This window comes from Phragmites australis, chromosome 3 (genome assembly GCF_958298935.1).
Source record: "Phragmites australis chromosome 3, lpPhrAust1.1, whole genome shotgun sequence".
In the NCBI taxonomy this organism is placed as follows: domain Eukaryota; kingdom Viridiplantae; phylum Streptophyta; class Magnoliopsida; order Poales; family Poaceae; genus Phragmites; species Phragmites australis.
This window is the reverse complement of record NC_084923.1, coordinates 44892350-44913648: the sequence shown is the minus strand read 5'-3', so window position 1 is coordinate 44913648 and position 21299 is coordinate 44892350. Positions and strand designations below refer to the sequence as shown.

General features: G+C 44.3%; 1 protein-coding gene and 1 pseudogene across 1 annotated transcript; one reads left to right on the top strand and one right to left on the bottom strand.

Annotated features, from left to right (window-relative positions):
* Window positions 1-3932: 3932 nt before the first annotated feature.
* Window positions 3933-5445, bottom strand: LOC133913337 (cytochrome b5-like; annotated as a pseudogene).
* Window positions 5446-11470: 6025 nt separating this feature from the next.
* Window positions 11471-19351, top strand: LOC133913332 (MADS-box transcription factor 34-like). The gene is made up of 8 exons (XM_062356460.1): window positions 11471-12046; window positions 13859-13940; window positions 17403-17464; window positions 17566-17665; window positions 18120-18161; window positions 18264-18305; window positions 18644-18783; window positions 18912-19351. Exons 1-8 carry the CDS (start codon window positions 11862-11864, stop codon window positions 18985-18987), a joined length of 729 nt encoding a protein of 242 aa, XP_062212444.1. The 5' UTR covers window positions 11471-11861; the 3' UTR covers window positions 18988-19351.
* The last annotated feature ends 1948 nt before the right edge of the window (window positions 19352-21299 follow it).

The following is a 21299-nucleotide window of genomic DNA, read 5'->3' as shown; positions in this document are numbered from 1 at the left end:
ATAAAGGCTATAGTTGTCTCGATTTGGCTACCAATAGAGTCATTATATCTCGCCATGTGATGTTCGACGAGGCCTCTTTTCCTTTCGCCTCGCGGACACCCACTTCATCCAACACATATACCATATTTGATGCACCAGATGATTTTGTTGTAGGTGCCTCTGCAATCCCAATCGAATCTACTGGTGTCTCAGCTGACTCTGCAGACACCTCCATAGGTGTTGTGTGGCCTCCCAAGCCCTCCAGGTGGCAGCACAACACCACCACGACACCTCCCTCATCCAGCACCTCGACATCAAGCACGACGAACGACGACTACACCGGCACCGTCATGCTGCCACTTAGCATCATGCGTCCCAGCTTTAGTGTGACAACGGCAGATGCCACGGTAGCGGCACCACCCCTCGTCTATTCGCATCGGCCACGCGCAGCGGCGGCCAGCGGCTCCCTCGACAGCAAAATCGGCCCGATTGTGCCCGAGCCCCCATGCACGGTGGCTCCTGCGCTCATCCGCCTCCTGAATCCACTTCGCCACCCCGATCCGGCGCCATCTCTCATCTACTCATGTTAGCCACGTGCTGCAGCGATTGGCGGCTCGATCTATGACTGAATCGGCCTGGCTGTGCCCGGGCGCCATGCACCGTCGCCGCTGCGCTTGTCAGCTCTTGCGCACAAATGGCACACGACGCAATTGTGGCCGCCCCCTCTTCGCCTCGAGTGCCGGCGGCCAACCGGCTACCCGACACGGCTGCAGCCGCCGCCTCTCTGCCCGGAGCGTCGGCAGCCAACTGGCTACTCAGCATGGCTGCAGCATCCTCACCATCAGGCGCAACAGTTCACAACTCCTCGACGCCCGGCACGATGCCAGCCAGTCGGTCGCACAGTGCGGAGCAACCGGCCCAGCCGAGCGTAGTAGTAGCACTTGCCACCACGACGGCACACCAGGACGGGCATCCGATGATCACCGAATCAAAGGCTCGCCAGACCTTCAATCTCGTTGTCACCACCACCGTCGTCTCCCTTATCCTGAAAACATATCACTACGCTCTCAACGACATCAATTGGCGAGACACGATGATTGACGAGTTCACTACCCTCTCTGTCAACACAACTAGGGCCCTCGTGCCTCCTCCGCCACATGCCAACATCGTCTCTGGCAAGTGGATATTCCGCCACAAGTACAACTCTGATGCTACCCTTTCACGCTACAAGGCGCGTTGGGTCTTATGTGGTTTCTCCCAACAGCCCGACATTGACTGCGATGAGACCTTCAGCTCCGTTGTCAAGCCAACCACCATACGCGTGGTGCTCTCCCTCGCCATCTGCAACAATTGGCCCATCCACCAGCTCGACGTCAAGAATGCCTTCCTCAATGGCAAGCTCGAGGAGACAGTCTTCTGTCAACAACCCTCTGGCTTCGTCATCTCCGACAAGCCGAATCACCTAGACTTTTGTGGTCTCCATCGGTTTCCGCGGCTTCAAGACAGACTCCTCCCTCTTCGTCTACCACAGCAGGACCGACATCGCCTACCTTTTGATGTACGTCGATGACATCATCCTGATAGCATCAAGCAGAACCCTACTTTAGTGGTTCATCATTGCCCTTCTCAATGAATTCGCGATGACCGACTTAGGCGACCTCCATTACTTCCTCGTCATCTCGGCGCATCGGGACTCCTGTGACATTTTTCTCTCACAAGAAAAATATGCCACGGAAATTCTTGAGCGGGCCAACATGTCTACATGCAACCCGTGCACCATGCCGATTAAAGCATGCTCCAAGCTAGCTACTGCAGTTGGCACCCCGGTCTCCAATCCGACCCTGCACCGCAGCCTTGCAGGTGCTCTCTAGTATCTCACCTTCACTCGTCCCGACATCACGCATGCTGTCCAACAGGTTTGTCTCCATATGCACGATCCGTAGGAACAACACTTCTTGTTGATCAAGCGTATCATGCGGTATGTCAAGGGAACAACCTGCAGCTCCTCCCATGACCTCATCGTCTACTTTGATGCACACTGGGTGGGCTGCCCCGACACTCGCAAGTCTACTTCGGGCTACTGCGCTTCCTCGGTGATAACTTGATCTCATGGTCCTCCAAATGCCAACATACCATCTCTCGGTCTAGTGCTGAGGTTGAGTACCGAGCTGTCGCCAACACTGTCGCTGAAGCTTGCTGGCTACGCCAACTTCTCACCGAGATCCGTCACGTGTTGACCAAAGCCACCATCGTCTACTGCGACAACATCAACGCCATTTCTCTCTCCACAAACCCAGTCCAGCATCAGCAGACTAAACATGTGGAGATCGACCTGCACTTCGTGCACGAATGGGTGACCCTCGGCAACGTCCATGTTCTACATGTCTCGACGACCCTTCAGTACGTGGACATCTTCACCAAAAGTTTGCCAACCGCGGTTTTCCTGGATTTTTGCTCCAGTCTCAACATCCGTGAAGCTCCAAGTTGACACTACAGGAGGGTGTTGGAATACATGTCCTGCCGACCAACATAACCAGCCCAGTCGACCCAGCCTTGTACGTATGGAATGTACATAAGAAGCATTTGATAGCTTATCCTGTATAGGATATTACTTGCCTTACTTAGTATATCCATTACTTAGTTTAGACTTTCCTTATACAGGATATACCTTGCTTAGTTTAGATATTACTTACCGTACTTAACCCATTATACACCTATTTAAGCCTCACGGCTGTATGAGAATTGATCAAACAAAGAGCATTATCCAAATACATCTTCTTTCAGAGTGAAATCTTCCTGAAGACCACATACAGCATACCGTTTTTCAGAATTGCAGTGGCATATAATAAATTCAATCTACAATATACACCGTTCGACAGAGACAACAGACTTCCAAATTGGGCACTGAACCTCTTTAATCTAAAGGCAGCCAAAATACAGAAGTACATATTCTGCAATTTATCGAACTAAAGCAACGAGCACTACTCAGATTCTAAACAGAACCACAACAATTAACATAGCAATATTACTGCAAAATATACACCAACGACATCATAGCAACAGCAACAATGAATTCCTTGAAACACTTTACCTTAGAACAGATGCTGGATCCGAGTTCTCGGGGACATCCTCTTTTGACGATATATATATATATATATCCGGCCTTCTATGGAGGGAACCAATGCGTTGGCTTATGCCAAGCTTCATGGTGTTGCTGCTGCCCTGAAGCCACAGAGATCAGAGGAAGGCACATGCCACCCATGGCCTGGTATAAATATCCATCAGAAACCAAAGATGCAGTGAAGTGGAAGGAAGATGGTTCGCATGTAGCTTTTGGTTTGTTGGCTAGTTGCAGTTCAAAGCAAACCCCATCTTGAAGCTCATCACCCTCACCTTACACAGGTTTGGGTTTTGCTCTCCCTTTAAGCAATGCCATCCAATTCGGGTGAGACTTCTGCACACTATAATCAGACCAAGTGCACCCTTCCAGGTTACTCAAGACACATGAGAATTCTCCAAGTCTTACCGAATGATGGTGAAACACTAGCAATGAAATGAGAAAAGATCAAAAGTGGGACCGGCTAAAGTTACCTGATAACCTTCTGAAGTCTACTGCCCAACAATTATGTACCTTATTGAAGATTTAGACAGTTCAAGAGTGGCAATAAAATGGAAGAAACAATTGGGGAGCGAATGGTGTTTGTTTGACATTTAACAAAAAGAAGAAAGCTTTTAGTAAATTTCCAGCAGTTCAGTTTCTCATCATTTGAATGTTGTGAAACAAAAAGACAATATTTTTAGCAGTTCAGATAGAAGAAAGACTAACTTTGAAAACCACAATATTCAAAGGCAGCAGAGGTGGCATCGAACAAATTTGTGCCAGCAGCTGCGTCATGAGGGTTTACATTGCACAAATCGTTTCAATAGAGTAACAAAACTCACCAATCACATCATATAGAATTATTGATGAAATAGTGCCATCAATCAGATAAATGTTTGATTTTGAAGTATCTAAGAATTCAGTATCACAATGAACTTTGGTTTGGACAGATGTACATAGCTCCATCCATGCACCAGCTAAAAATGGGTTGATCCCTCTCAAATGGTCTATCCACTCAACACAGGGATAATCACTTCGTTCGCGCATACAATATGGCAACAACAGCCGATATCCCAATTGCGGCTGCTGGAATGGCCCAGTACTGCACCGCGTTGTCCACCAGCTTGCTGGTAAATCCCGTGTCTGCTCCTTCCTGAAAACCTCCATCTCAGGAATCTCAGAAGTTGGGTCCAGCTCCCCAATGAAGTAATCTTGCATCAGCTCCTTGGCACTCTTGCTGTGCCCTGCATCGTCAAATTCTTCCGTACTGTCCTTACCTTCAAACAGATTGACATATATAGTCAAACAAACCATATATGAAACTACTACCGCAGAGAAAAAAAATACTAAAACAGAATGCCAGTAGCAGTACCGGTTGCTGCGAGCAGAACATCAGCACCCCCAGGATGGTCATCCAAATACTTGGTCACATCATAAATCTGCAACACATTCATCAGCAGACCATGAGTTCGCAGGGAGCAGTAAATCCCTATAAAGCCGATTCTACTTGAGCCGATGCTTTGATAGATGCAATTGTGATGTTAATTACAGAGGGACAGAAGAGGAAAATTCCACAGGCATACTAATGCTGTGACAACACAATCAATCTACAGTTAGATGCCTTGTCCTCTCTAGCTAGTTACCATGCCCTCCCAATCTTCCGTAACACAATAAATCGCCACGCGTCACATCCACAGAGCCGCTAGATTGGCACCACAGGCCGCGCACGGAGGTCAAGGCCGTCCAAGGCATTCCATCGAACACGTTACGCGCGACATCGCATCGAACTCGAACAGTGCGTCCCCCCCCCCCCCCCCCCCAACGGCCCCGCGCGTTTACATCTCTACCTACCACACCTCCCGCCTATCTACCAACACCGCACGCATCAGAACTCAGAAGCAAACAAGACGGAATAGGGGGAGGACGCGGCGGCGCTGACCTTGCCGTCGACGACGACCCAGCAGTCGTCGGGGGTGTTGTGGAGGGCGGCCTCCTCCATGCTGTACAGCTTCGTTAACGTCAGCATCTCCCTCCCCTCTCTATCTGTCAGTAATCAATCTGATCCAACAGGCGACGGTCCGACGGCCAAGAAGGAAGCGGTTATATGAGGGGGAGCTACCCGCCGCGGCGTGCCGGGGAAGAAGAGGGCAGCAGGTTTCGGTTGGCTATTGGGATCCTCGGCTATCTTGGCGCGGAAGAAGAACAAGACCGGGCAGGCAATTTGCAGTCTGCTTTGGAGTTTGGACTCGTTTTTTTGTAAGTCTGCTTTGGGTTCGTTTTTTTTTTTTTTTTGAGACAAGTCTGCTTTGGACTCGTGAGTCGTTAGGATTATGAGGGCTCGTTTTTTTTTTAGACAAGTCTGCTTTGCGCCACAGCCCAGTGCCAATCTGCAGCAATATGGGGCCCATCCGGGAAAGGCAAACTACATATAGTATGTACTGAGCAGTAGCGGACCCAGGATTTTTTCATAGGATAGGCATTCAAATTTTTAAGACTACAAATTCGGTAAAAGAGTATAAAATTTGATAAAAGACAATGCAAATTCGGTAATTTGGTATAATATCGTAAATTCAACAATAAATCCCAAATTTATAAAACCGTAATATAAATATGTCAAAAGAATTGAAGGGATTCAAGGCCGACATGCAAATAAGCAACTCCATATTTACCTCATCAAACCAATTGTCAAGCTCTTGCCGAATTTGAACAATGACACCAATATACACTTCATGTTTCCAGAAAAACGAAGCAATATCTCCCTGCCTCTTCATCTCTGTAAAGCAACTATGATTGAAACCAATTATTCAGAAAAAGTGACAGTAGCTGTGAATTGGCCTCCGCCGCTGCCACGGTAGGCCCGTCAGACGATGCCAGGGACACGCGGACACGGTCCTGCTCGGCTGCTCCTGCTAGTCTGCTACTGCAAGAAAAACCAAACAATGCGATTTGATCATATGAGGTAACGAGAAAATAGAAAACGATGGAAGTGGGGATGCGGATGGACCGATGGTCGATGGATGTACTCACGTACTGACGTACTAGGTGCAAGCCTGCAAGGTGCTACCGGATGGACTGATGGATAATGGATTGATGCTTTGATGCTTGATGGTCTACAACTGCAAGGTGCTGCCTGCTGCGGATGTCTTGCCAGACGAATCGATGGATAATGGATTGATGCCTTGATGAAGTACCAGCCTAGAGCCTATCATACCAGGGGAGCAACCAATTGGACTGATGGTCAATGGATAGACCCTTTTTCTTGATTTCTTCTACCTTGCGCAGGTGCGCTTCCGGCGATTTCGCCTTTTTTTTTGGGTTCGGCGATTGCGCTATAATCGAGGATGAGGAGGCGAGGAGACTCGGCAGCGGCGCGAGGAGGCGAGTCGTCGCGACGATGGGCTTTTTCGATTTTTTTTACAACCGGGCTAACTAATTACAAATCGAACTAGGCTGGATCAGGGTATTACCCTGTGGGTCCGCCCCTGGTACTGAGTGGCTAAATGGACGGTCCGATTTAGTACGGTACGGGTTTATTGGGATATGATTCATACTAGCTAAATAGGTCGTGTCGGTCTATGTGCAACAATTTCAATCTAAGACATAAACGATTTAAGATCGGGCTGTGATGTGGCCGGCAGGTTCGATGACTTTTTTTTTCCATCAACCTATAAAAAAAATTAGAAAAAATCATAAAACTTGTTTTCATCCGGAATTAAACACAGGACCTTCTATTTTGAGTCAAATACACTACTATTGCACCATATATCATATATGGTATTAAATCTAAATAAATTATATAAGGTATTAAAAAATAAAAACAGTTAAATGGGTCGTGTTGTGCCGACCCGCCGTGCCACGGCTTCGACCCAGATATGACTCAAACTGTCGTGCCGTGTTAACCTAGCCCGTTAGCCGTTGTGCTGTGCCGTATCTGAGCCAGACCGAAATAGCCGTACCTCGTACCACCCCACTTACCACTTTAGATGTACATATATCTATTTTTTTATAAATACTTATCTATCTATTAATTTTTATTACGTCATATTTTTATTTACTTATTTAATATAAATCTTAACGTAAATAAATAATACTAATAATATATGCATAAGTATATGGTGATGTCCAGCCACCAAACCCATCCACACCGTCAGCACTGTAGTTCTCTTTTAGCGTGACGTGGGCAGTTAAAAAGAGAAAGTATATGGTGATGTCCAGCCCAATCACGTCTCTCTCTGGTCTACAAATAAATCTCTGTTCGATGCCTACCAGTGTTCGATGCCTAGATCAGTGTATACCTCGCATTTAAGGCAATGCGTGCTTGGATTTGAGAAAAACCGAACGCAATATGTAGGATTTACAACGATTGATTTGTCCTACTTCATGTAAAATCCTCGAATTCAGGCGTGAGGTTCACATAAACAGGACCGGGATCCATTGACAACACATAGATATCGTGCTTAAGCCTTGTTATTGTCGTACTAGCCTTATCGCTCTTACATGACCTTATTATGACCATTCTAGCCTGTTCGGCATATGCATACACTCCATACAAGTTCCTTTCTTTCTTTTTTGATCGGCACTACATACAAATTTGAGGAGAATATAATTTACTTGGTCCTTTACACAAAAGACCACAGCCAATGAGGAGCGTTGCGTGGCGTGGGGGCATCGCCATTGCCGAGTGGGACTGACGCCGTCGCCAGTGTCCCGCGCCAGCCTGGAGGCAATTCCGATGCATCCCCCTGCCACGGCGCCACGTTTCGAGCTCGGGAGCTGCCAAGCACGGTACGGGCCACAGGGCCAGGAGGAAACTGTGAGCGCGGCAAGGACGCACGGGCCGGGCTGGCTCTGCTCGGCGCGTACGCATGATATGGACGTGGGTTTTGGGGCAAAGCGCGGTGGACTGCTGGAGGTGGCCGACGACGGACGGATGGATGGATGGAGACGCGCGGACGCGGACGCGACCGTGGCCGGGTTACGGCCGAAATGGGCACTCTCGGGCCGGCCACGCCGAGACCCAGCATGTCTCGCCCTACACGGCGGTACGCAAGGCATGTAGGTCGTGGTCGTCGCCTTTTCTGGGCTCCTCTACTGTTCTCTACGCACGCAGGCTTCTCTTTTTCTTGAGCGGGTGCTGTTTCTACTTTTGCCTCTCGATATATATGAGCTGAATTGGTACAATTACTTTGTCTAGTGTTACTACTAGTGTACTTAGACGTCCACTCGGTAGATTTCTGTTTATTCACTTAACTCTAGTGTTAAAGTTGGATCTATAATAATTTGCAACGGATTTACATTAGAGAAATTCCCTATTCTATCTGTATACTTTGGCTTTTTATATAAAGTCAGGCTAGACCCCTGATTAAAAAAAAAAATACATTAGACAAACACTTGATAACTTGATAACTATATAAGTTTTTTTCTAAAATTTTAGACTATTTAAGTTTATATTATCTCACCTAACTTTGAGGGCTATCACTTGGAAAAAATCTATTGTCGTACATTCCAAATTCCATTCCATTGTGTGGCCGATATGATAGCGCAAAAAGGTACCTGATATCACATGTCTGGAAAACACATAAAGGTCGATAAAGATAAGAATGGATGTGAGTGACGACTATGCATGGCACAGTGAATTTCTTCTCGATGCATATCACTTGTTACTACTCTCTCCGTCCATAAATATCTTTAGGTATAAGCAATTTTTTTTAGTAAACAATACTTAAACTTTATTTATTTTTTAAATCGGGCTACAATAAAATGCCTCTTGTGTTTTTGGATGAAAGAAATATTTTGTTAGCCAGGGGTCTGATCTAACCCCATGTAAGTAACAATAAATTAGTTCATTTCCCCTCTTGTTCGAGTAACCAAATCTCAGGTGCTCAAAATATTTGGTACTCGATTATCCTCTCAACCAAGATTGCCAATGGTAGATTCTTAAGCAGATCAGATTTGGTACTCGTAAAATCGGACCGATCAACCTAGATCGTAATAAAGTCGTAGAATCGATGACCATAATAATCGAGATGTCGACGACCTTGCTGCTCTCAACCAATTCATCATTCAGGGGTGGCGAGCAACTTCAATCAGGGCAGCGTGGTGGGGCCAGCTGCAACTGTAGTTGTGACAACACCGGCTTGCTGCTGGCGCATGCATGGCCCGCATATACTATGGGCCAGGCGTGCCCTGTAGAGCAGTTGCGCTCACTCTGCAGATGAGATAATTGTTCAGATACTACTTAAAAAATGACAATTGCTATTGAGATGGTATGTGAATTATTTTAAGTTTATATATATGAAATATGGTGGCAAAAGAGTAATTAAAACTTGCTCGGAGTGGAAAAAAGCTAATGGCTGACGCGAGGCGAAGGACGTGGTCACGTGAGGCGAGACGGGACGACCCATCGATCGGCCATCGGGGTAGAGAGGTGATCCGACGGACGCGACGTGCACTGTGCTCTCGCATATATCTACGCGTCGCGGGTCAGGCGGTCCAATCGCGAGTCGGCAACGGCAACTGCCGCGACGAGGCCGCACGCACGACGTACAACGTACGAGCGTGCCGCAGGCGGTGGCGATCCGATCGAGCGCGTCCGTCAGATCGGAGCAGAACGGAGCTAGGCGAAACAGCGCTGCCTCGCCCGTGCCGACCGCCGGTCGGGTGGGGTGGGGGGGTATGGCGGTGGTGGCGGAGCCGCGGAGGTAATAGTCGTGTCCAATGGTTGCGTTCGTGCGATGTGATGAGCTCAGCAGGCCAACCAACCAACCAGCCAACCAGGAGAAGCGAGCGAGCGGCACTGCGGCAGGCCTGTGACAGGCTAGGAGCTAGAGCCTAGAGAAGCAGTAGCTGTTGCGTGAAGGCGGTTGCAGGGTCTGGGTGTCTCTTTCGGGCAAAAAGGCACGGCGCCAGCTAGGGGTCGACACGTTGCGACTCGGGTGCAGTGCGCGGCAGCGGCCCGGATCTCCGCCTCGGATTCGCCGCCGCTCGGTCGTCGCTCCGCGCGCCCCCGGCCCCCCTCCCCCCATCGCTACCTCGCTCGCTCCGGCTCGCACCGCCTCCTCACTCTCGCTCGCGCGGTGCCATCCACCGACCGGCTCTTGGCCTGGCTACTCGATCGCGCGCGGCAGGCAGCCGCAGCGTCCATCCGTCCGTCCGTCGAAGTAAACGCACACGTACGACCTGTGATCGACGGTGGTTGATCGAATTATGGGACCGCTCGCTCCGGTGTATTACTCGATCAAGTATATTGGCAATGTAGGTACCCATTTCAAAAAAAAGAAGAAGAGAAGGATTACGAGGCTATTTGGTTTGGAGACGGTGTTCGCCTAGCTAATTTTTGTTACGTTGACTCCATGGGAGTATAGTCGATTGGATTGAAGTAACTCCAACGACCGGTTTCTCTATCAAATAATTAGCTCGCTCAAATTTAATAAGTAGACATGGTCACATGGATCAAAACCCACCAGTTTCGCCATTTTTGTCTGCATGAACAGTAAACAACGCCCTAAATCTCCCTCATTTCTCTAATCCAATAAGAGACCTTCCCGAGCTTCAAAATTTTTAGGATGATTTTTTTGGATATTATAATTCATATGTAACCCATTTTGATTGGTTTGAACAAAAAATTCTAGACCAATTCAAATTAAAAAACTTCAAAGTTACAATCTTTTATAATTTCTATAATTTTTAAGGATTCAAAATAAGTCTCTAAAATCTAAGAAAATTCACTAATATTCTTCATAAACCATAAAATTATTTCTAAAATTATTTCAATCTCTACGTTACATAAATTTTATGAATTCCTTCACAAGTCATCGCTCTTCATTAAACTTAACAATTTTAATGAGGAGAGATGCCTTATGAAGGAACTCATAAAATTTCTATGTAACCTAGGATTTTAAATAATTTTAGAAATTAGTCTATAACTTACGAAAAATATTAGTGAATTTTCTTAGATTTTAGGGAATTATGTTGAAGCCTTAAAAATTATAGAAAGTTAGAAAAGTTTGTAAGTTTGAAGATTTTTTAATTTGAATTTGGCCTAGGATTTTTGGTCTAAACCAATTAAAATAGGTTGCATATGAATTATAGTATAAAAAATCATCTAATTTTTTTAAGTTTGGGAAGGTCTCTCATTGGATTAGAGAAATGAGAGAGATTTTTAAGGTGTTGGTTAATGTTCATACAGGTAAAAATATTGAAAGTAGTGGGTATATGAGATAACTGCCCAAAGTATCGGTGACTTTGTGAAATAGGCAACAAAAATGGTGGCTTTGTGATCGTTAAGAAAAAAAATGATGATTTTCTGAAATTAACTCCACAGATAAATATGATATCTTTCTACCTGCGCGCTGGCAGGTTAAAACCTAGGAACCTAGTAACCAATCGGCGAGGCAAACCTAGGGTGACATCCATCCATTCCAACCTGCACCCCACGGAAGAAAAGATTCTCTGCCTCTCCTCTAGCCGTCTCGCTCTTTCCTCTCTCAGCCATATAGCCCGCTGCCCACCTGGCTTCACATGCCACAGGGCCCTCCTCGAGCTAATTGAGTGGGAGCTTGAAAAGCCCAGGAGTGCGTGTGAGGGACAGGGAGAAACCGAGACCAATTTTCATGCGATTGCAGCGCGACCAGCCAGATCATCGTAGGAGGGAGCTAGTGGCTGGCAGTAGCTAGAGATCGATCGATCGGAGTCGGAGCGAGCCTTTTGTTTGGAGATCGATTTGATTGTAGAGGGAGGTAATCGGAGAGGAAGAGAGAGGGTGAGATCGAGAGATCAGATCATGGGGCGCGGGAAGGTGGTGATGCAGCGGATCGAGAACAAGACCAGCCGGCAGGTGACGTTCGCCAAGCGCCGGAACGGCCTGCTCAAGAAGGCCTACGAGCTCTCCATCCTCTGCGACGCCGAGGTCGCGCTCGTCGTCTTCTCCCACGCCGGCCGCCTCTACCAGTTCTCTTCAGCCTCCAAGTAACTTGCAATCCTCACCAATCCTCCTCCTTTTCTCTCCCTCTAATTTTTCATCACCTCCTTAATTAATTCGCACTGACAGGCTAGCATAATCTGATGTCTAACTGGGAGTAGAATTGTAGTATACTAGTATATATGCATGTATCGTTCCGTGAGACATCGCTTGCTTCAAGCATCTTGTGTTTGATGAACACAATGAGACAGTGCAGCAAGAGTTCAAGTCTAACTGGACCTGACACTGACAGCATGATGCATTAATTCAACTCTGACTAAATTGTTCCGTAAAAGAAACACTCTTGACTAAATTGAGGTCTTGTAATTGCTACTAGTCGCACTTGTCACATGATATGTGACAGTACCGAGTATTATTGCATCATATGTACGTTGAGAAGATCGACTTTACTGTTTCTACTTTCTCTGGAGTAAAAGAGAGGTACTCTAAAACCTTATCATCTACTACATAGCAGCTTTATGGGGAAGGGCTCTAAAACCACATCATCTGGTCATGCATATTCTAATTTGTCAAGATTTAAGTCAATGAAGCATGAAATGTGAAAAGTAGAGCTGGTAAAAACCGTATCATTAGGGTAGCCTCAATTGGTCCACGCTATATATCAAGACAACTATAGTGGCTGATGGCCGATTTTTTATATGTTATTTCAGTTATGGATTATTCTAAAGTAAGTTCGACTGAATTTCCAACTTTTCTTATGCAAAAACATGGAGTATAGGCAACTACAATACTACATAGTCACAATGTTTTCCTAGAAGAAATTAAGATAAGTAGTACACCACTGAATCGCAAGCATAATTTTTCTAACTATTAGTGAAGTGGTCAAATTTAGTACCTCGTGTCCAAAATAAATGTTCTCCTCAAATGCATCCTATCAACTTAATATAACTTTGATCACTAGTATGGTACTATACACAAATTATCTTGATTCGAAATGGGAAGATCAAAGAATGCTTATAGATCGATCATCACAAATGCTTTGTTACAATTGCATTTTAATTATCTCTAGTACCATATACTTAAAAATTTAATGGTCAAAGATTTGTATTGTAGACTGTGTGGACGTCCTAATAAATGAAAAATAAGCAGTAACTGTTGGTTTGTTCTTTTGTTCCCGAGTCTTCACTACTATACCATAGTTATGTTGGCACAGTTTCTACCCATTGTTTTGCTTGTAACTGATATTGTCATCTAGAAAAGTTCAAAAATATTTCCATGGTGCAATCCCTATATATATCTTCCAAATTCCAAAACATATACACTGGATCTTGTCTGCTCTTTCCATAATCAGCTAAGAGGATCTACCTGAAAAGAACTTTGGGCTGGACTAGGGCTGTGACCTTCAATTCCAAGCCAGTGAAGCACCTTTTCTCCCATAAAAACTGATAGAAACTTATAAATTCACCAATGAATTGATGAATAGCCCTTGATCTTGTTCAATTGATGGATTCCAAAAGTTTATGATAAGATATTATGAGGGTCCTCTGATGGTTACAGGAATAGTGCTCATTCACTAATATTTATAACATATTGTCATCAAAATATTTCCTATGTACTTTCTGTTAATTAAATTCCGCCAACAATTTCCTGGTTGCATGGAAGCTCCAAGAGCCTCCAATCAATTGAAGGGGCATATTTTGTTGACCTAGGAAGTCATAATTTACAGTAATGTTTCTCGTTCACTTATTAGCAGCTAGCTAGCATGGTATTCTGGATCTCTTCATTCATTTAATTTTTTCTTTCTATATATACATATAGTTGCATCACTTATTCGTCATTTTCTTTAATTCACATCACAGTATAGTTAAGACCCTTGAGAGGTACCAGAGGTACATCTACGCTTCAGCTGATGCTGCGGTGCCGTCTAGCGATGAGATGCAGGTGGGAGGACTATCCATTTTACCATCAATGCAACATGTTAATATAGATGGAACTACTTTTTTTGTTATCTTTCTCTCATAACTACCTGTTTTCCCTAACATTGTTCAGGTTCTGAAACTATATATATCAGGTTAACGATTGCTACAAATTTGATAACATCCTTCATAATACCCGAAACAATAGATTGGTTTATTGTTTCGGTTTGTTAATTTTCTAGTAAAACCACTTGATCATCGAGTTACATCCCAATATTTTCAACATATTCTGAAGGAATTTCTTTCATGAAAATAGTGTGAAACTTGGGGGCGATCTTTATGCAGATAGCCCTTATAAAACCAAGTACATGTGAAAATATTCTTAACTTACCAAATCCAGTAATACAAAAACTGGTGTTAATTAAGGTAGAAAAATGCAAGTCCTGCTATTATGTTTTAGCCTTCGGCATATAGAACAAGGTTGCAAACTAGCAATAAATTCTTCCACATTCAATCAATGACACCTAAGCCACCAATCTACCACACTCGTTCAATTGAAATTTCACTTTTCAGTAACCTTTAATATGCACACTTTGGTAAAACGCTATCTTGAAAACTTATAATGACATCTATTTAAAAAAAAGATGTAGTATATACGAGTATTGTTGAGTGTTGAATATCAACCAGTGCCCTGATGATCTTTTGCTATATTTTACTGTAATTTATGTGGGACCAGAACATGTATAGTACATTATAAGTCATATCAATTTATGTCAGCTTCAGATATATGAATATTCTAATCTGATGCCAAAATTGTGAACATTGAATAGACATCAACGTTTGTTGCTAAATCCTAGAAATTTGAATTCGTTCGGCCAGTTTAGTTATAGAACAATATAATGTCCTCACCACAAAAGAACCATAAAAAAGTATAAACAAATGCAATACATGCTATAGCGCACTGAACAAAATATAATGTACTCGATCGTTTGTTCCAGCAAACAAATTTCATGAAATGTTTCTTTGTCCATGTTGTACACGTTAACGCTACTAAAGCATGGAGACAGCTAATTGCAAATCCAATGAAGAATCTTGTGCATTCATAGACCTTAAAGAATTTTTTTCTCGAATGCGCAGCGAAGCTGCGTGTCATTATATTAAGAAGAAAATGTGTTCGATTATAGCGTTGTACCAACAGCCGGGTTAATTTGACATTACAAGCGCGCCACAGACTAAATGACCCGACCGCTAATACCGCCTCAAACTAGGAGTGAACGCAACCCCTCTACGCCCGTCGCTCTCTACCGGCGAGCCTCCTCAAGAATGTCTCGCGGGATCATTGTCACCGCAGGTCAAATGCCATCGAAAACACAACGGTTTCGAAGCTTTCAAATGGACCAAGCCACTAGGATCACCAAAGAGTTGAGGCCTTTGCGAACACTCCTGGGCGCCCGGCTCTGTGCGGACCGCCACCACTCCTAGAAGGTGCTCTCAAGCCCATGTGGCGCTAAATTTTGTAAGCCAACGCGCTTGAACGCCTTGAACCAAACCTCTCTGGAGAAGACACACGCCGTGAGCAGATAATGCATCGTTTCATCTGCTTGATCGCAGAGAGGGCAGCAAGGAGGATGTTGTAGACCACGACGTGCTAGGCGATCTGCTGTCCAACACCTATCTAGCATGGCCAACCAAATAAAGAACTTAGCACGCAACGGTGCCAAAGTCTTCCAAATCCTCCTGCACGGCTCAAAGGCAATGGCACCTGTGAGGAATCGACTGTAAGTTGACCGAGTCGAGAACGTGCCTGAGGCCGAAGGCAACCACAAGTGTTGGTCAGGATGGTCCTCCCTTAGAACTCTCCCCTCCATAGCATCCCACACCCGTAGGTAATCAGACAGTGCCGGTGTAGAGAGACCGCCCAGGATGTCCCGGATCCAGAGCCGATCTTGTAAAGCCTCATATACCGTGTGCTTTCCGATAGCATGCTTCGCCACAAACGACGCCAAATGTGGCACCATGTCCAACAATGAGCAATCGTGGAGCCAACGATCGGACCAGAACAAGGTGTTCCGCCCATCTCCCAACAAGGAGATCATAGAGACTGAGAAGAGCACACGAGCATTAGCATGTACCATGATCCCGAGCGCCACCCACTGTCGATTTGGTGCACCTTTTGTAGCCAAAGCCACCTCAACCTGATCGACCAACCAAGCACAACCAGATTATGGATGCTAAGATCGCCAAGTTCACGCAGTCGACAAACCCTCTACCAAGCAATTGCGCAGTGACCACCTTGCACGTTACGCCGGCCTTTTCAGATGAATGCTCGCCTCCTTTTGTCAATGGCCTTAACCAGCCACTTCGGCACATCCAAAGCGAGAAGGGTGTAATCGGGATTGCCGTGAGGGTCGCGTTGACCAGGACAAATCTCCTCGAGATGCTCATCAATCCCGCCTTCCATCTAGGGAGCTTATCGTCGATTTTATCAAGGATCAGCTGGAGGTCTGACCTAGATAACTTGCGGATGGACAGAGGGACACCCAAATACTTGCAAGGGAAGCTGGACACCATGCAGGGCAGCACCGAGCGCACAAGATCCAGGTCAAAATCTGAGCACCGAATAGGAGACAGGTGAGGGGCTGAAGCGCAGCCACTTTGGTAGATCTGCACCGGAGGGTAAACCTCCAGCTCCTCCAAGGCTGAACGGGGCAGCCAGGGGGTTGAGGGTGGTTGGCGTAGCCGGAGTAGCCAACACCGAGAAGGGCGGCTGGTTGGCATGGTGGAGGACAACGGTGCGGCGCGGCGAGGACGGTGTGGAAGCAGCGGGGAGCGGCGGAGAAGGGGAACGTACGGAACGAGAGCTCTCACTTGTCCCGCCTTTACAAATGTGCATTCTTTGTTGAACTCTTATCGAACTGATCCTCCCTTAAAGAATTTTAACCTGCTCAATTTACCCATCCTTGCAAGTTGCAATGGGCAGACATGTACCTGTTTTCTTATGATGCAATGGGCATTCATTTCTTTGTGTACAACTATTTACTGTATGCGTGTAACCAAGAATAGTATATAGTGCTAGTTTAATAACATTTATCACTTGATGGTGATATTACAAAATGGTGTGTTTATATACCAATAGATGTAATCTAGAATACATGCAATCCATCTTTTATTACTTTGACCACTATTACGAAACAAAAGATATTTAGTTTTGTCACATGAAAATTATAATAGTAGAGATTTACCATCAGGTACTTCTGAACTATTAAATTTCTAATATTTTTGCTAACATATAACTATATAAAAAATACTGGTCAAAGATGTGTGCTGGAGACCATATATTTGGCTAAAATGAAAGCGAAAGAGACTAGATGGACTATATTGGAATAATATGCATGGTATAGATATTACTTCTTAATAATAAGATTACGGAATAATATAGAGAGTTTTGGGATTGTTATATCCAATGTCTCATTTGTGAAAAATGTAGAACAACTATCAAGAATATGTGAAGTTGAAGACACGAGTAGAGGTTTTACAACACTCGCAAAGGTGATATTTCTATATCTTTTCATGCTCGTCCTTCATCTTTTATGGTGCTACTCCAATATTGCGTTGTTTCAGAAAACAAAATACTGATGAACGCACTGCAGGAATCTTCTGGGTGAAGATCTGGCTCCACTTAGTACTAGTGAACTTGATCAGCTCGAGAGTCAAGTAGACAAAACCTTGAAGCAAATAAGATCAAGAAAGGTAAACTATATAGAAAGGCATTCAATATGAATGATATCAATTACATTTGCGTAAAAAAATATCTGATGAGCAAGATTTGTAACTCACACCATGGCTTTCTTATATCTGAAGCAATCCATGATATGTAATGGACTTGCATTGATTTAGTCATTCAGTTACTAGATGGATCACACTTAGTGAAAAAGAGGTGGATCAATGTTGATCACTGCTACTTTTCATTGAAGCTTAAACTTAATTAAAACGTAGAAAAGCTTGAGGTTGCATATAATTAAGATACATCTAAGTGACTATTGCAAACTGCAGAGTGTCAACCACACTGCATTGCCATTCTGATTATTTAGTACTAGAAGCATTCCTTCTTTGTCTCTTCTGTATATTGTTACTCCCTAAAATGGTGCACCAAACTGCTATTTAAGAAACTATCATGTGCACGTCTACATTTGCATTTTTGCAGATTCAAGTACTACTTGATGAACTCTGCGACTTAAAGAGAAAGGTAGTATTCGTTGCCTGCCAAATAATGTCACCTCAGCAATGTTTCTCTAGTACTGAAATCCAATCATCGTATGCCTGAGCAATTGATACTCATTTCTTGCAGGAACAAATGCTACAAGATGCAAACAGGGCCCTGAAAAGGAACGTGAGTGACAGTTAAACTGAAAACTCTAGGAGGCTTTGCATTTGTAGCTAGGGACCGCATGATTCACTGGATCACTCGCAAGAACAAGTTCTTCTCCTCTGAGGAAATGTTTAGTGCGAGTGATTGGAAAGCCGATGCTCAAGTAGGTTGGTAGGGCCCCCTGGTGGCAGTAGTAGTATATAAAATGGCCCTTCAGCTAGCTCTGCATTGCCACCACACATTTTAAAATGATGATGCTCTGTATATGCAGTTTCAAGCTGCAGCTCTGCAGAGGCAACATTCTTTCCTCTCTTTGCTCTTTGCCGGATCGTTTCATTGTTGGACCGCTTTTGTTTCAGCTGAACATGGTCGACGCAGAGGCAGCTCCTCCCCCACAGTTGCCATGGCAGGGCGGTGGGGGCGCCATGTTGTCGGATGAGCCTCCGCAGCCAGAGCATTTCTTCCAGGCCCCGGAGGGCAACCCGTCTCTGCAACTTGCGTACTTCCCCTCTCTCTCTTGTGTGAACATGTTCTTTCTTCTGTGTGTTAAGACTGTCCTGAAGCCTGATGGCAAAAGATTGATTCCTGATGGAGTGTGCGATGGTAATTTTGCTCTTGTTTATGCAGGTTTCATCCCATGGACATGAACCAGCAGCCGACGCCGGCACCGGGCGGCTGCTACCCTCATGCGTGGATGGCATAGCAAGGGCTATATCTCTATACCTGATGTTTCATTGAATCAGCATGAGAAGTGCCTGTGTCCTGCATAAACTCCTACGAATTCTGCTGCTGCTTTTGCCTGCCTCTTTATGCTTGCAATGCTTCCTTCGAACTGTTTAAACCAACGTGATGGCCATATATAGGTTGTTGTCTTCTGTTGCTCACTGCTCAGCTGCTTTAGAACTAGCTATGCAAAGCGGTGTGGCCATGCATGCTGAAAAAAAGAGTTGAATTGTTTACAACCTTGTTTGGTATAACTAACACTTATGAGTTTTTTTCTTCTGAAAAGCTGCTTATGGTTTCTGAGAAAAACGGTTAGCTTATGAGTATAATTTTTAAACTCTCAACACACCAGCTTTTCAGAAAAGCTGATCTCAACCAACTTATCATCTTTTAGTTCATTTTAACAGAAAACAACTTATAAGAAAAATCATAAGCTCATAATAAATTTAGCGTTTGTTTTTATCTTATCAGCTTTTCTGAGAAGCAGAAGCTGTTAATAAGCGAAAACAAACAAAGCCAATGTTTTGGGATTTCACCTCTATCAAAATAAGCACCAGCATGTATGGTGCGTTTGACGTCTACACTACCCCTCCATTTCAAAATATTTGTCAATGTTGTTTCAAAATTTAAGGCTTGGATGCGGATTTAATTATATTCACCTCATTTTGCCCTCATTTAACTGCCTTCTATCAAGCATGTACGAGTGAAGGTGCACTAAATTATTGTTTCCAAGGTTCGTTTCAACATTTTTTTGGGGTTTCCGAGGATTGGGAATCAGGGGTATCATGGCCATGTGACTTCACTTTTCACTTAGTATTGCGATATCATTTTTGTTGTTTCATTGGTCAAGTCCAAATTTTGTATTATATAGAGGAATTGGAGAAGTACGGCCTAGTATTTGAATTTGACTGCACGTACATGAAGTTGCTAATAATATATTTGTTAAGGTTACTCGCTTTCGACATCTGCCTGGAGCAAAAAGGAGATGCAAGGTGATCCAAACGGACAGGCAGCTGAGTCGATTGGACAACACCCACATGAACTGTTGTCGGAAAAATGGGCGATAAAAGTGGTAGTGTGATCTATGATAGAAGTAACCAAGCGTAGTTCAATTTGGATGCATTTCTTCTTCAAAGTAAAGGGAAAAAAAACTAGTTCCTCCTTGTTATTCTCAAAATGAGTCAGAGATAATGTTTGCCACGCAAGCTTAGCCAAGTTGCGCGTGACTGTGTGTCGAAGAACTGTCAACGTGTGGTTTTTTTTTTTTTTTTGGCTTTCGAACCTCGAATACTACTCTACACCTTTTTCCATTCTTTTTTTTTTTTGCCGGCAAACGAATCTGGTGAAGCGACACTACTATCTTAATTTGTATGTAGCACTCATTTTTTCTATTTTTACTGTTCTTCAACACCTCATCCGCTGTAAATACGCGCATGGTGGACTGTTTATTTGGTGTTATCTATGGTCTATTTTTAGGTTGACCATAGAAATGCATTTATATTGCCATGATAATATGTAGAACTTTTTCCTTCTATATCATGCCTATGGAAAACATCTTTGTTAAATAAGCATATATAGAAAAAAAATAATACTTGAGGAAGGCATTTCTTGTCTAAATAACACCAATGAAACCCACGGGAACATGCTCCAACACGACGTAAGAAACTAGCAAATGAGACACCGTATTAGTGACGGCTGCTCAACACACGCCACTAATATCACGGGTCCAAAAAGGACATATCACTAATGTCCCTTCTAATCGGGACCAGATATAGACCCGTCATCATTAGTGATGGGTCGTAACATGACCCGTCATTGATGATAATAGTGATGGATTAAGTTGTGACCCATCACTAATGACTAAGTCATCAGTGACTCATCATTGATGACTAGGTTATCAGTGACGGGTCGTCCTATGGCAGTCATTAGTGACGAGTCAAGCTGTGACCCGTCACTAATGACCAACTTCAGTCACTAATAATGGTGTTCGCAAATATTTTTATTTTTCTCTTATTTTTTCTTACCTCAGCAGCACTAGAATAGTAACTATTGTATATTTCTGCTCAAATTTGATATAAGGTGTGACGGCTATGGACACAAACACGCGTTCCGAAAATGGTGCAAAAACTTTTGGGGGCGAGAACTCAATCTTCCAAGCCATTTTTGCCCTAAAAAAATTCTTCACATTCGACAAAGTCAGGGAGAAACGGATGTAACTTTTATGTGGATGCCCGTAGAGTCAAAAAAGTCAAATCAGAGTCTGTATGCAAAAGTTATATTCGTTTTACCGAA

What these genes read in the sequence shown, in the direction of transcription:
- LOC133913332 (XM_062356460.1), top strand. Translation starts at nt 11,862, where the DNA reads ATGGGGCGCGGGAAGGTGGTGATGCAGCGGATCGAGAACAAGACCAGC. An exon ending in ACAGGGCCCTGAAAAGGAAC is followed by an intron (nt 18,306 to 18,643) that starts GTGAGTGACAGT and finishes CTTTTGTTTCAG; the next exon opens with CTGAACATGGTCGACGCAGA. An exon ending in AACCCGTCTCTGCAACTTGC is followed by an intron (nt 18,784 to 18,911) that starts GTACTTCCCCTC and finishes TTGTTTATGCAG; the next exon opens with GTTTCATCCCATGGACATGA.